Source organism: Sarcophilus harrisii, chromosome 1, assembly GCF_902635505.1.
Source record: "Sarcophilus harrisii chromosome 1, mSarHar1.11, whole genome shotgun sequence".
In the NCBI taxonomy this organism is placed as follows: Eukaryota; Metazoa; Chordata; class Mammalia; order Dasyuromorphia; family Dasyuridae; genus Sarcophilus; species Sarcophilus harrisii.
The window spans coordinates 126,498,622-126,515,323 of record NC_045426.1 but is presented as its reverse complement, the minus strand read 5'-3'; the positions used below and the strand labels follow the sequence as shown (position 1 = coordinate 126,515,323).

The following is a 16,702-nucleotide window of genomic DNA, read 5'->3' as shown; positions in this document are numbered from 1 at the left end:
AAGAATATGACAATATATCAGAATAGTAATGGTCTTCAAAGACCATGCCTGATCTTATGCAAGAGAAAAAAGGAAATAAGAATTGACCCAGTAGCTCAAAATGTTTCAACTGTTGGGGTTAATCTTATTTTGCATCATCCCTCCCATGGTATCTTATGGTTAAAGAGAAAGGCAGGAGTGGGAGAGGAACACTGGTAATGTATGGAAGGGAATTACTAAAATAGTGTATCCTAGAAATTTAGAAATTAGCTCAAGATTCAAATATATATATATATGTATATATATATATGTATATCACAGCAAAAATTCTCTCTAGCCTACTGCTTCTCCAAGTTAGGTAGGAATATGATTCATATAATCTTTGTAATCACTAGAGCCCTTCCTCCTCAATTTAATTTGTTCTAAAATTTATTCTCTCTAAAAATCAATATGTGTTCATGTTATCTCCAGCAAGTGACTACAATAAGTTCCTTCAAAGAAGTGTCTTTCATTTTTGTCCTTGTAACCCCACACTAACCGCAGCAGTTGCCTCAAAGTAGATACTTAATAAATTTTTATTGTTTGATTGATTGATAATGAAGGAAGTGGGTACAGAAGAACAATTTTTCCAGTGCTCCTTCTACGTCAATAAAGCCACATAGCTATCCTCTTTTTTAGCAGGCTCCTTTCGGCTTGAAGGGTGGAATTAGACTCAATAATTAGAGACTCACTCTAACTATCATTCTGACTTATTTGATTAGAATAATCTCTTTTGGTTATGCATTAAACATTTAAAACCAAAAATAATGCCTTCAACCAAGCACAAAATATGTCTGTTCAGCTTGGTGTTGTAAATAGCTAATCCCCAACAAAATACAAGTTCTGAGGCTGAGGACACATAAGAGATGTGAAGGAAGGCGACCAAAAAGAGGAAATAATGGAATTTGAGAGCGATTATAATACAAAAGAGATGACTATGGCTTGGAAATACCTCCTAAAATAAGAGACAACTTTTTCTCTTTGTTGCTTAGATTTTGAAAAGAATGCTATTCAAGGTTAACTTTGGAGGTTAAGACATTTTAAAACACAAAAGAATTTAACTGTTCTAGAGTTATTTTATTCTCTGCTAAAGGCCTTCACTACTGCCTCATCATGCACAGAGAGCACTAAGTCTGGAGGAAATGTAGCCCCAGACACTTAATAGCTATGTGATCCTGGACAAGTCACTTAACTCCATCTGCCTCAGTTTTCTCGTCTGTAAAATGAGCTGAAAAGGGAAATGGCAAACCTCTCCAGTATTTTTGCCAAGAAAATGTGGGGTCATGGAGAGTTAGACACGACTAACTGAAAAACAACAAACAGCAACAACAACAAGCCTCATCTTCTGTTAAGAGTTTGGAGGAGACCCCAGGCTTTGGAAGGATGCATCCACATGTTGGAATGCAATGGAAATGCAAGTTAGAATGAATCACAGGATTAGACATTTAGAGCTGGAAGGTTTCTTAGAAGATATCTGGCACAATCTTTTCATTTTCTAGAAATGGAAGACTAGAAAAATGGCTATACATGTTTGTAAAGATATTAAATTGCAGAATCAGGATTCAAATCTATGTTCTGTGATTGCAATTCAGCACCTATTCCAATCTGCTCTGTTGCTTTCAATATTGGAACTAGTGCCAGGCTATGTATTCTTTAAAGAATAGAGAAACTCTTCAGTAGTTGGCTAACAAATAATGGGTTAATGAATTTTTGGCCAGAGCCAATCTCAAAGAACACATAAGAGAGATGTGATATACATTAGTGGGGGGAAGTCTCTTCAAATCTATGACAATACAAATGTTTTAATTACTAAAGCAGCACCAATCATAACTGGAGATGTCTTTGATCACTCCAAGGTCCCATCTAATGATTTCTTGAAAACAAACTAGGAAGAGCTCATATTCATGAGTCAAATGTGGTATATGCTACAGAGTATGTTCTTATAGACTCTAATCATAGTTAATTCAGCTGATATATGTTGAAATGTGTGTACAGAATGAGCAACCAGAGACTGTTCTCCCGGTATATAGCTTTTTTCATATCAGTTCACAAATAATCCAGCCAGGATCTGCACTGGCTCACCTACTCTCCCTTGTGTAATCACTAAAATCAGTCTCACTCTCAACTCACTCCCAAACTACATGAACCTACAGGTTTACCAGTACTTATCTACTTGAGCTTGACTGTTCAACCCCCTTCAGAGAAAAGATAAAGAGCAGGAGATACCTGGGCATCAAACAGGTAGTAGCATTCTAAGAATTGGTGGGGCGAGGCCCCAGAAGGTTGCTTCCATGAGCATCAAAGAACTCCATACCTGTGGAGCTTCCTATCATTATTCATCTGTATCCTTCTACTTTTATGATGTGATCATTTCTGCCCAGATGCCTCTTGTTCTTTTCTTCTCCTTAAAGGAGAGGAGGGGACCATACAATCTGTAACTGGTTCTTTAAATCAGTAGTTCTCAAACTTTTGTTCACAAAACTTTATACTTTAAATTTTTTTGCTTTTTATCACATTTTATACTATTTATACTATTAAATTATTGAGGATCTGTCCAAAGAGTTTTTGATTATGTGAAATAAAAAAAATACAATTTTGAATGTGTAAACCCTTTCAAAAGGTTTCAGAGACTTCCTGTGTATTCTCTAGACCACACTTTTGAGAAGTATTGTTGTAAACCTCAAGTAAAAAAGTACTGGAGGAATTTTAATTACACAATCTACTCTAATGCTGTCTATGCCATTGACATTTACAAGATACTCAAGCTAATTTCTCAAACTCCAAGTTGAAAAACATGGGAATAGCCATGAGGCTATTTCCTAAAACTTTTCAGTAGCCCAGTGGAATTGTGGGTAGCCTCTAAGGCACATTTGTTTGTCTTTTTTTCATTCTGGCTCAATAGTCTCATGAAGTTCCAACAATAAGAATAGTCAGTGCATAAAAGCATCCTTACCTGCCTTCTAAAAATTGAGAAAAGTCATCCTGAAGTTCATATTTGTGCAGAAGTTCTCCAAGTAAGAAGCCATTAGAAAAATCTTTTTCAAGTGCCTTTGGACCTGAATTTTAAAAGATGTAAATATTTTAAAATAGTGAATGTAACACATAAGAAACTCTTAAAATTACACAAAACAAAAAATATTTAATTCCTTGAGTTATAAAAATAGAGTTTTGAGAAATAATAACCCATCTTCCAGGAACCAAAAGGAAAAAAAAAAAACCAAACAAAAAGACAACTGAGCTTTAATAGCAGTCTCCTCCTTTCTGCCCTGACTGGAGGGCAAATTCATCTGGGAGCAAGCCTACTCCCAACTCCCTCCTCTCCTGTATGCTGGAGGATTTAGGAGGAACTAAATTCATAGACCTGCCATCATGAGAGTATATGGCTAGGAGAGGGCAAAGAGCAGAATTTTGAAAAAGAAAAAGAGACAACTAAATGATATTAGTTCCCCTTTGCTCATGTGGATGCTAAACTTAGTACTGCCAAAATATAGCAATTTGGGCACAGCATAGATGAATTCTTTTATTCATGCTTGGCCAGATTATATGAGTACTCTGTAGTTGACTACAGTAGTTGATTGGGAACGGTGGCAAAGACAGAAGCACAAAAGAAGATATAAAAGAGAGATACTTTGAGATAAGAGCACTTGTCAGGTAGTCTGCAGTGAACAGAGTTCCTGGGGACAAATTACTCCAACCTGGAAAGGAAAGGAAAGGGAAGGGAAGAGAAAAGAGGAAAGGAAAGAGAAAAGGAAAGGAAAGTAGAAAATAAAAAAGGAAAGGGAAAGGAAAGAGGAAAGAGGAAGGGAAAGAGGAAAGAGGAAGGGAAAGAGGAAAGAAGAAAGGAAAGACTCGACTCCTCAGAACTCCATTTGGAGTTTTCTTGGCAAAGACACTGGAGTGGATTGCCTTTTTCTTCTCCATCTTATTTTACAGATGAGGAAACAGGTAAACAGGAGTAAATGATTTGTTCAGGGTCATACAGATAGTAAGTGTGTGAGGCAGGATTTGAACTCAGGAAGAGGAATCCTTTCAGACTTCAGGTTTGGTACTCTAGCCACTATTCCAATTAGCTGCCAAAGATAACCACAGACAGAAATAAATATAACAGAATTGAAGTTGATAAAACTAAAAACCATATAGTAGAACCAGAACTGGATGTTTACTCAGGAGAACTGTATCCCAGCTTTGTCTCTGCACTTGAATCACTATCTCATTTCTCTCTCTATGTGTTTAATTATGTGTAAAATGAAAGAATTGAATGAGATGATCTGTAGAGTCACTTGTAATTCTAATATTCTATGACTATAATGCTAGAATTAAAAACAAAAGCATGGATGCTAAAATATTTAGAGAATCTTATTATGCTATTTTAGTTGTCTAGCTTCAAATGGAGTGATCAATTAAGTAATTAAGCATTTATTAAGCACTACAAGTGCCAGGTACTTGAATAAATAAAGGGGATAAAAAATGAAAACAAAAAAAAAATTAAGTCAATTTTTAAGGATCTCCCAATCTAATGGAAGGAGACAATGAGCAGAAAAAAATACAAAGACATATATGCAGGATAAATTTGTGAAAACCTCAGGGGAAAGGCATTGATATTAAGGAATACTGAGAAAGGTTTCTTGCAGATAATGGGATTCCACACATAGGAGCTTTGGGAAATAAAGGACCTCATGGAAGAGCTTCTAGGAGTTCAGATTGACTGAATTATAAAAGGATGAGGTATAAGAAGACCTGAAAGGTACAAGGTGACTAGGTTACAAAGCACTTTTATATTTAAAACAAGCTTTTATATTTGAGGCAAGAGAAAGCCTTTGGAAGTTCTTGGGTAGGGATCTAACAGTTATTTTTTGTACTATATGCTCAATGTGTAACTGTGGAATAAATTCATAGATGCAGATGACATACACTATAGAATTGAGATAGCATGGAAACTTCTTTCTGGGGGAAAAAGTTGATATCAACGTGCATTTTTTGTCATTTGTAGCTTTCCTAAAAAAATGTAGTGGAGAGCCACCTTTATTTCTGTGTCTGTAATTCTCAAAACTTCATGTAGCAGCTGCTTCTCCTCTCTAACTGGAAGGCTGGAGGGCAGAGCAATGAGCTTCTCTGAACACCTCTCTTGTCAAGAATTAAGGTTTAACTGAATAAACTTTACTTTTTTTTTGACTATTTTCAAAAATAATAACCCATCTTCCAGGAACCAAAAGGCAAAAAAAAAGACAACTGAGTTTTAGTAGGTGTTTAACAAATATTTACTGATTGAATAGTATATATAATATGGTACACTTTGTGTAAAGTTTAAAATTTCTGCAAAATTCAATCAAAAGGCAAAGGAGTTCTATTCCAAATTATTTCCACATTCCTTGCCATTTAGGGGAGAGAGTGGGGGGAAGGGAGGGAAAATCTGAAACACAAGGCTATGCAAGGGGCAATGTTGAAAAATTATCCATGCATATGTTTTGAAAATAAAAGCTTTAAAAATAAAAGAACTATTAAAAAAACAAACTATTTCCATATCTTTTCTAAAAAAATCATCATCTTTTAAGTTGTTAGGTGAATTCATAATAAGCATGATTTCTGAATCAAAAACACAGTGTACTAGGAGTACTTCTTTGTCAGCCCATTTCCTTTTTTCCGTCATTTTCATAACATTTTTTGATGGGCTGTAGGATCAGATGATACATCTCTTCCCATTTCATTAATTTTTGCTACCATATTTGGGGCAGTGTAAGACTTAACATTCATTACTAGAATGATATGATAACTTACAGGCCCAATATCTGTCTGCATTTCTCCATGTCCTTCTTAGTATTTTATTATAAGTTCAAAGATAAACACCTTGAAAATTGAGGATTAGATCCTATGGATGAAAGTGAAAATCCTACATATACATTGACAAGAAGAAAGATGTAAAAATATTACTAGATCCTAACACATAATATTAGAATTGACAGGGACCACAAAGGTCCATTTTATATACAATCAAAAGACTCTTCTACAACATTGTAGAAAAATGGTTACCCAATTCTATTCAAAGACCTTAAAGGCAGTGAAGGGAGACAATCAACTCCATTTTCAGCAGCCCTAATTGTGAAGAGGCTTTCTAGGTATATAGCTGGAATATGGATCATTTTAAAGTTGTATGCACTATCTCTAGTTCTAATTTCTATGACCAAACAGTCCAAATAATATCAGTTTTCCATGAAATGGTCTCTTCAAGTGCTTGAAGCTATCAGTCTTCTACTATGTCTTTTATTTCCTAAATGTCCCAATTTCCTTAAATTATATCTCATATGGAAAGTTTACCAGTTCCCTTATCTCAGCTATTCTTCAAAATGACAAGGTTATCTATATGCTTCCTAAAATTCAGTTCCCATTGCTTACATATTCCATTACTCTGTCCAAGGTACAATAAAAGGGGAATAATCCTCTGAATAGTTCTGAATATGTTTCTTGATGCAGTTTAGATGACAACATTCTCTTGACTGCCTTGAGACCAAGACATTATTCTTGGTGACCTAGAAGGCAAGGTTTAAAAAAATAGACTTAATACCTGCAGGTATTACTTAGCTAACTGGTCTTTCGGTATTACAAAGATCTTGATTAGAATCCTCAGACAAGGATTCTCTTTTTGCAGAGGAAAAGTCTATCATAGACAAAGTTCTGGAGAGTCACAGACATTCAGTCTAAGAGAATAAAAGCATCTCTAGATTTTTCCCTAGCATGTCAACCAGCTGGTTGAGGCTATCAGCTGGAGAAGACTCCTACTAAATTCAGAAGCCAGAAGGAGGAAACAGAGAGAGAATCTTGTGCTAAGTAGCTCCTGGCAGCAAACACAGACATCAAGCAAGTACCATGAGACTTTTGGAGAGCAACATGTTTCGAAAGCAACCATGTCATGACACTTACATGGCTAGGACTGCAAGTCACAAATGACCTGTTGGAGGAAGTCCAGTAGGAGCAGAGGAAGAAGGGATTACTTATTGAATCTGCCCTCCTACATGTTCCCTACTTGTGCTCTCCTCACCTGCTCTGGTCACACATACTTTTACACATGCACCACAGCCATAAATACCCCCTACTAGTGTGCATTTCCAAATGTGTACTCTGAGGACACTATGCTCCCTTTGTATGTTTTTCCATAAATGCTTATTATGTGTGACCATTCTTCCAAATGATAATGTGACTATTTGTGGAAGAGTATTCCTGAGGTTTATATAAATAATATTGTGTTGCTGTTTTCCTTCCTATGTTATTTCCTAGAAAGAATTTGCTATGGGCTATGTCCTCTGGCTGATTTTTAAAAGTAAATGCATAGATAAGGGCTCCTGAGCATATTTTTTATAAGTATGAACCCACAAAATACATTGAACCTGGCCTAGTTTGTTTGGAAAAATCCATATTGAGTATAGAGGTGCATTCAGATGCTACATATCCATTTAATGTGTTCTAGAATTGTTCTTGGATGCAATATTAAGCTCATTTATCTATAGTTTATCGATTCCACTTATTTCTCTCTTTTAAAAAAAAGTGGGACAAAATACACCTTCTGTATTCCTTTTTCAAAATTCAATAAAGTTTGTAGAAGCCCAATAATTTGAATTTATTGAGGGTAGTAGCTAAATTCATTCTTAATCCCTTCTCACTTCCTTCTCACTCCTTCCTGGTAATCACATTTATTCAGTGCAACAATAATTATATTTGCAAGAGAAAAAATGGCAATGATCTAATCACTAACTTATTCTCCTCTTCTCCCCCAAATATTAATTTACTGCACTTAACATTTTATTTCATTTCAATCCTCAAATAATTATGCTTGCTTCTATCACATCTGTGTCATTTAATCTATATATGCCATATATACATATATGATATATGAATATATATGTAACTGAGTCTGTTTTTGTGTCTGTGTCTATAGAAAAAGCTTCCACTCCAAATATAAACATAGATAGGTCAGTTTTTACATTTTCATTTAACCCTGAACCAGAACTGAGACATCCTTAGAGCTTTTCACCAGACAATGGAAAAACTTATGTAACACAGAGAACTCTGTTCTATTGTTTTTGTATAAACTACTGTATAAATACAGTGTTATCATGCATCATAACTCAGTTTGTTCCTAAGATATGTTGATAACTAAGCTGTATTGATTGATGGAGCATCAATGGGGAGGCCTTTCCAGGTAGCAGTTAATGTCCTTTAAGACTATTGAGGTAGTCAGAAAATCTTGAAAATATGAAAAGTACTTAAAGATTTTCCAGTCCAACTCTCTACTTAATCTCCCAATAATTAAACTATAATTTCCTTGGGAGATGGGACAGTTCTTTTTTTGTGTGTCCCTAATGATTAGTGCAAGGTCTAGTGGTGCTTAATAAATACTTATTAACTTACTGATTGAACACTTTCCCTAGTAAGCCTGAGAAGCTGTCAGTCAAGCTCTAGATAAACATTTCTAATGATAAAGAACTCAAAATATATCTTAGAAAGTCTGAATTCTTATGGCATTATCATAAAATCAGCATATTTCTTTTCCTCTATGATTAATAACAGAATTTTAAAAAGATTTAATATTTTTATTTTCCCCAATTACATGTAAAAATAATTTTTAGCATTTTTTCTTTACATTCCAAATTTCTTTACTTTCTCTCTTCCCCATTCTCCCTACATTGCTCAATGGAAAAAATTAACAATAAAATTCAGATACTATTCTATAATTTGGGGCAGCTTAGTGACACAGTGGATAAAATGTCAAACCTAGAACGTCAAGATGACTCATCTTCCTGATTATAAATGTGGCTTCAGACACTTACTAACTGTGTGATCCAAGGCAAGTTACTTAATTCTGTTTGCCTCACTCTCCTCATCTGTAAAATGAGCTAGTGAAGGAAATGGCAAATCATTCCAGTATCTTTGCCAAGAAAACCCCCAAACAGCATCACAAAGACTCAAATATCTGGCTGAAAATGACTGAACAATACCACTATAATTTGAATGACTTCATTAAAAGATCTATATTCAACAAATAAAGAGCTAACCTGTGTCTGTGCCCACTTGGAAAACAGATTAATTTAATTCTTTTTAATTTTTTTCAACAGTATGAGATTGAAACCATAAATTCTGATAATCTATTCCTTTCAAGCATTTAATAGAAATTACAAACATCTTTAATATTTAACATTAAACCTTAATTCCTACCTTATTATCTTATTGCCCATCATCCTCTTCTTGGGAATTTGAAAAACAAAGTTTTATGATATGAATATGATATGAATAGTCTGATCTTAATTTGTACAATGCCTAAATGCTGTTGTACTCACTATCTCAACTCAATCTCAACTCATTCTCAACTCATTCTGAGGCACACTGCTATAAAGTACAATAGTGCCAGATTATGCGCAGAACAAAGAAATCAAACTGTTGCATTGATACCAAAAGGAATAAAATTTCTGATGAATATAGCTTCTGAAATTTGAGACAAATAAGGATTGTGATCATTCATGGAAAAAGCCCTACACTGGAGAAGACTGTTCTAGATCTGGATCTGCCACTAATTAACCTTGGGCATGCATGTGCCTTAACCTCTCAGTTTAATAAAATGTTTAAGAGAAAAAAGTTTAGCTCAAAGTTTCTCTCTATAAAATTCTCTGATTATACAACAATATTAATCTAAAAGGAAAAAATCCTATGTTATATTATGAATACATCCAGGATAGGGGCAGGAGTAGGTGGGGAAACTATTTGGAAATTTTACTATGCATTGTTTCCTTTGAATAGTACTTTATAATTTTGATAAAGTCTGGTTAAACACTTAGCATTTGTAATACCTAAGAAATATAAGTTATCATATGATATTGTCTAATCCAGTATTGACATATATTGAATATCATATGTCCATACAACTATTTAAAAGTAATATATTCTAGTAAAAATAGTTTGCCAATCCTTTGAAATTCTTTATATTTAAGTTGGTTTGGATGCTAGATGGAGTTGAAAGGGCTTCCATTTACCTAAATTAAATGTTTGGTTTTTTGGTAACTCAGTCCCTAGAAGACTATAAAGTTCGTAAGGAAAGAGGGCTCGATTTAATTTTGAATTTTCCAAGTATTCAGCACTGTGCATTATACCAGTATTCATTAACAAATGTTAATTGGCTGAAAGGCAGCTAGATGATGCAGTGGATAGACTACTAAGCCTAGAGTCAAGATAACTGATTTCAAATATGATTTCAGACACTTACTAGTTGTGTGGCCCTGGGCAAGTCCCTTAACCCTACTTGCTTCAGTTTCCTCATCTGTAATAGAAGCTTGAGAAGAAAATGGCAAACCACTCTAGCATCTATGCCAAGAAAACCCCAAATGAGGTCACAAAGACTACTAATAACAATACTACAAGTGAACAACAATAAACTTGACTGAATGAGTGAATAACTTCTTCCATGAGTAAGAAAATAGAGATCATATTCTTAGGGGGAAAATGAGAAAAAGCATCAAGAATTATTCAAAAGCTTTTTGGCAGTATTATCATCCATGTGCTCTTTTCTGTTATAAAAGAATTGTTTAAACCTTAAAAAAAAGTTTATGCTAAGATTAGTCTTTCATGTTCTATTATAGTTTAGTAGTTATTTTAACTAATTTCTTTATCCCTTAGATTACTTTCTGAAAGAAATTATTGTTACATTTAAATTGATGAATATTTTTAGTTTAATGGTTGTATATAGTTACTTCATTTCAGTTCTCAATGCCAGAATTTTAAATATATTTGAATTTTCATGTATTAGAACTCATTTGCAATCTACTGATCTCTACAATTTTTATTTTACCTGGCATATGAAGGTAGTAGATGCCAAATTTATGGTGTCATTAAGATGAAAATACTGAATATATTAAGGATTAAGAGGATATTAAGTATCATCAATTAAAGATTCCTTAATCTCATTATCTCTCCAAATAGATATTTTCCCCCTTCAAATTCTATGACTACTGGGGGATGCAGAAAAATATGACTGACTAAACTCTTGGCTCTTTCTAGCTACCAATAGTAGTTTACATTCAACAGACTTGGCTTTTTCTCTTCAATTTGCAAAGCAGAATCAGTCATTGAGGCAACAAAAGGACATATCTCATCAATCATATTTTATTTCTTATATTTGAGCAGATCTTTAGGATTATCACTGGATTGTAGAATTTAGAAGTGACTAAAAGGTAGCTTAGTCCCAATAGCTCATTTCATAGATTGGGAACCTGATATCCAGGTTACTTGTTCACATACCTTTCCTAAGAAATATCAAAATCAAGACCTCTCATTTTTCACTCCAACTGGGAACCCAGTAAGCAAGCTGTGAAGTAAAAGCATTCCTCCATGACTGAATCCTTGTATTTCTGTCCAAGGAAACTAATCTAGCATAACAAATTATTCATTGCTTCATAAATTCTGAACTATACTACATGAGGATAGCATATGAACTATCGGAGGAGATATAAAGAAATAAATGATCCAAGAGTTAATTTCTTAATATCCTTCCATGGTTCAACCATTAAGAAAAAAAATTCTATAAAACAAAGTATATTTGGGTGGGGGAAGCACATTTCTGCAAAAACTTTCATGGCTTTATAATATGTAATTCTTTCTTTATTGAAATTGGAAAATTAGATTTTTTTTTGCTTCAAGTTACTTTATCTTGAATATGATTGCCCATTTTCCTTATTATCACCTAAAAGTTTTAGTGTAATCAGTACAGAATGGCTTATATAATTATGTGTTTTAATAGCAAGGGAGATACTGCACCATTTGTTTATGTTTTCCAGTGATGTCTGTTTCCAAGTACAACCCAAGGTATAACTTTACTTTGAAAAGCACTAACAACGTCTAGAGTTTGTTTCTCTGGGGATTTGTCTCTTTCTCAATATACTGTCCAAGCAGTTAAAATGAAAAAAAATTACATGTAATATATAGTAAGAGTACATGGGGTTTCGAGCATTATATTAGACCAGGGTATTTCTGCTAACAAGCACCAGGTTTGTTCAGCAGGGAAGCATAAGCTGGGAATTTTCCATTAACAGCCCACATCTTTAGGACTTGAAGAGCTTTAGTTTTTTAAAACTTAAAATAAGTCCTTTTTTTTCAAGTTGGCATTACCAAAATTGATTACAATTTTAATGGTGTTACTCTTCTGCTATTTAAAAAAATAATTTTATATATCTATTTTAAGTGCTTCAGTGCTGCATTTGAGCCCTGGAGACTCTTGAGCAAATGGTTTTGTATTGACCCAACAAATAAGCCAAATTAGGCTAAGCAATCTGGTAACAATTTTACTAAAGAGAAATCTAAATTAATAACTTAATATTATATTTTTGGTTGTGTAATGAAAGAAGAGGTAGTTTTTGAGTGTGTAAAAGATACCAAATATTATCTATTAATATTATATTTTAGGGAGACAAGATCCACAGTGGGACCATGACAGAGTTGGGTATTTGATTTTGCCCGTTATTTATCAGTGTAGGAGTTGGAGTTTGGTAAAGGAACATTATTCAGATTCTGTTGCAGAATGCAATGTGTTTTTTGAAAACCCAGTTTCTGTTAGTGGAAATTTGTCACTACTGTACGAAACCCGATATTTGTGGCACTTAATTTCTTTTGGATACAATTTCCCCATCCACATAGTAGGACTAACTTATCTCTAAAAAGCTTTGATTCACTTTATAGAAATGGCCTTAATATGGCATTACACTGTAACTACTATATCAAAGAAACCAATGCTATTAAAACCTAGTTGGTACCATAATAAGGACAGATTTATAAATCTCTTTGGCAAAAGTCCAGAGGTAAAATGACACCAAATGTATAATGCATTTTTTATCAAACCAATAGGGACAAATCAAACCAGCACAACTGATGTGGCATATTGCTATGAAAATATAAGTATCATATGAGTCTGCTGGTAGGTGAAATTCACTCTGTGATGGGACAAGGCATAAAGGCTGTTAAATCATCGCAAAAATTAATCACATATTTTACCACAAAGATATAGCAGTCTGTTCATGTACTAGACTGGAGGTCTAGTCCTAGAATATCAGTTTGCAGAATCTAGCAGTTGTGGGATAATTCCAATTTAAGTAAGCCTTTGCCCCAAATTGAATCACAGAATTACAATCTGGAAGGCACCTTGGGAACCATTCAGTCCAAACTTTTTCTTTTATATTTATGAAAATTTAGCTTTACAGAACCAGGAGATCATTATACATGGCAACAACAAGACTAGACTACACAATGATCAATTCTGACGGTTCTCTTCAACAATGAGATGATTCAAACCAATTCCAATTATTCAGTGAAGAAGAGAGCCATCTACATGTAGAGAGAGGACTATGGGAACTGAGTGTGGAACACAACATACCATTCTCACTCTTTCTGTTATTATTTGCTTGCATTATGTTTTCTTTTTCAGTTTTTTTTTCTTCCTTCTTGATATGATCTTTCTTATGCAACAAGATAACTATAAATACATATATTGAATCTAACATGTATTTCAACATATTTAACATGTATTGGACTACCTGCCAGCTAGGGGAGGAGGTAAGGAAAAGGAGGGGAAAATTTGGAACAAAAAGTTTTACAAGGATCAATGTTGGACATATTAGCTATGCATATGCTTTGTAAACAAAAAGCTTTAATAAATAAGAGAAAAGAAAAGAAAAAGAAAACAAAAAAAAAGAAAATTTAACTTCAGAGAGATTTAGTGATAAAGTTGCTGTCATACTTCAGAGATTTTTTTTTGATTATCTTTTTTTCCTTACTTAATAGTATCCAAATACACTTAACAATAGTTTTCAACATTTATAAGGTTCTGATTTCCAATTTTTTCTTCCTTCCTCCTTCCTTTTCCTTTTCCTCCTCCCTTTCAAAGACAATAAGCCTTCTGATATAGGTTATATGGGTACAATCATATTAAATATATTTTCACCTTAGTCATGTTGTGAAAAAAGGATCAGAACAAAAGGAAAAAACCACAAGAAAAAAAAATTAAGTGAAAATGGTATGCTTCAATCTGCATCCAGATTCCATAGTTCTCTCTCTGGATGTGGATATCATTTTCCTCTATGAGTCTTTTGAAATTGTGCTAGATCAATGTATTGCTGTGAAGAGCTAAGTTTATCAAAGTTGCTAAGTGTACGATGTTCCTGTTCCTGTATACAATGTTCTCCTGGTTCTGCTCACTTCACTGAGTATCAGTTCATGTAAGTTTTTCCAGGTTTTACTGAAATCCGCCTCCTCATCATTTTTTATAGAACAATAGTATCCCATTACATTTATATTCCATAATGTGTTCAGCCATTCCCTAATAAATGGGAATTAAGGATGAATTTTGAACAACAATCTCTAATGATGATGTAGAAGTAGTGGATAGGGTATTGGATTTGCAGTTAAGAATGATGTGAACTTAAGCTGTATATCAAATGCCTATTAGCTGTGTAAAACTGGGCAAATGAGACAACTTATATAATAAGCCTTAGTTTTCTCCTGTAAAATAGTAAGCATAATAGCACTTACATCACAGCCTTGCTGTGAGAATCTAATTAGATAATGTGTATAAAACACTTTGCAAACCTTAAAAATGCTTTATAAATATGAGTCCTTGTTATCATCTTGAATACTCAGAACAATCCTGAAATTGGTAGTGTGCTGCTGGGAAATTCAACATAAGGCAAGAATAATAATTGATGTTACACAAAGATGAATATCAAGAAGGCTAAATATGAGTTGAAAGGACTTAAGTTTGAATTATATTACTTTGCAGTACTTACCATCTGAACAAGTCAAATAATGTAATCTCTCTGACCCTTGGTTTCCTTAACTTTAAAAAAGGAGGTTCTACAAGATAATCCGAAAAGTCTTTTCCACTTATAAATCTATAATATAAGATATACTTCAAGTATTGTTTTTAATGTCTGGTATTTCCCTCCCTCTATGACAGTAAAAGAAACATTCATAAACTCTTTTTTTGCTCAAATGAGAAAGGAAATTCCTTATGATACGAAATTATGTGAAATCTTAATTACATTAACAAGGCAGTATATTATAGTGGGGATTGGGGAGATTAGTCCCATTATGGGCTGAGAAATCAAATGCTACTGAGGAAAATAGCTAAGGAGATCAAGCCCTAGTCCCTCTTGATCTGGGATCTGCGAACTTTTAGAAAAAAATATTTTAATAACTATGTTTCTATATTAATTGTTTTCTTTTGTGAACATATGTATTTTATGTTTTGTATTAATAACATTATTCTGAGAATGGGTCTTATAAACTGCCAAAGGGGGTCAATCCATGGTCCTCTAAAAGCTAAAAAAAAAATCTTCTCTGGAGTAAGATCCCAATCTATGATGCTTACTACCCGTGAGGGCTCAAGGAAATCACTTTGGTACTCAGTTTCCTCACCCATAAAATTGAGGGAATTGAAAATAACCTCGAAAAGAATATGTCAAAGATCCCTTCCTGCTCTACTTATGATGCTGTGCATAACGGCCGTTACCTAGGCCTTCTGAACCAAAAACTCAGGGCAGGTTGCCCTTCCATTCTCCAACTCAGTGGAGAAAAAGGCTTCTCCCTCCCTTCTCCAACCCCACCAGACCCCACGTCGGTCACTCACTCACGGTCCGGGACAGCTTCACCTCCTGGTTTAACCACCTGCATACAATGTCCGACATGGCTTCACCCTCTCGCCTTGTATAGTAAGCACCTGCAGGCGGGAGAGATCCGTTTGGCTGAGCGGGACGCGTCCTCTCGTTGTTAGAGGCAACCGGTAGGGAAGGGCGTGTCTCCTGGCTCGGACTTCACGTAGCTAAGGATGGAGGAGGAGTCAAGTACTAAGCAGCCTCTAGGGAAGAGAGGGCTTAGTCCTGGCTCTGGGGCTAGGCAGCTCGAAAGGCCTACCGCGCAGGCGCAAAAAGCCCCAAAGGTGCAACAGGTGAGAGGCTCTCGGGATTCGACTTAATTAATGGTAAAAGATACAGGCATCTGAAAAAAGTGCTAAGGAGGGAGCAGAAGAATTTGAAAGAAGGAGTAAGTCATACACCGATAATATTTCCAAATCAGAAACAGAAGAAAGAAGTTAAACCTCCAAAATAATTTTTAAAGTCTAAAGAAAAGAAAAATAATATGGTTTTTAAATTGGGAAAGAAAAAAAAAAGGTTTCATGTTGACTTACATTTTCCCCCTTATAGCTACCCTATTATCTTTTTTTAAAAGTGAATAAAACCTCCTTTCATCTATTTTATAAATAATTTTAAATCGCATTAAAAACAACAATAACAACATCATCAGTTTTGGAGTTTATCCACAAAAGAAGTCATTTTACAGATAAGAGAACTGAGGCCCAAAAGACCTTGCTCAAAGGGACTCCTTGATCAAAGGAAGGCAGTAATATTTTAGACTTCTTCTAAACCAGCATTTTTTTTACATGGCACCTAACAGGCCTGTCAGTTTTTAGAATTTAGAGATTACAGAAAGTCCACAAAAACTAATTTGCTTTCCCTCCTGCTTCCTTGCTCTTTTCTTCAGTGTCCCAAAACTAATGTTCAGCAAACTGTTAATATCCCCTGAAATTAGTCTGTGTGACCAGAGTGAAAGAATGCAAATTCTTAACAGTGAACTCATTAGTTGTGTTTACACAATATTTTAA

At 34.4% G+C, this 16,702-nt stretch overlaps 1 protein-coding gene across 5 annotated transcripts in view; it reads right to left on the bottom strand.

The window, feature by feature from the left end:
* SPEF2 (sperm flagellar 2) overlaps positions 1-15,942 on the bottom strand; it is a 264,940-nt gene extending 248,998 nt beyond the window's left edge. For 2 of the 5 annotated variants that reach the window (XR_004233554.1, XM_031964143.1), the window contains exons 1-2: positions 15,671-15,942; positions 2,972-3,074 (exon numbers count right to left, since the gene is read on the bottom strand). Coding sequence is in view for 4 of the 5 variants with exons in the window: in XM_031964143.1 (XP_031820003.1) it covers positions 2,972-3,074; positions 15,671-15,728 (161 nt within the window). In the remaining variant the exon portion in view is untranslated. The remainder of the gene's footprint in view (positions 1-2,971; positions 3,075-15,670) is intronic. The other 3 variants (XM_031964155.1, XM_031964152.1, XM_031964158.1) reach the window with 2 other exon arrangements.
* Between the last annotated feature and the right edge of the window lie 760 nt (positions 15,943-16,702).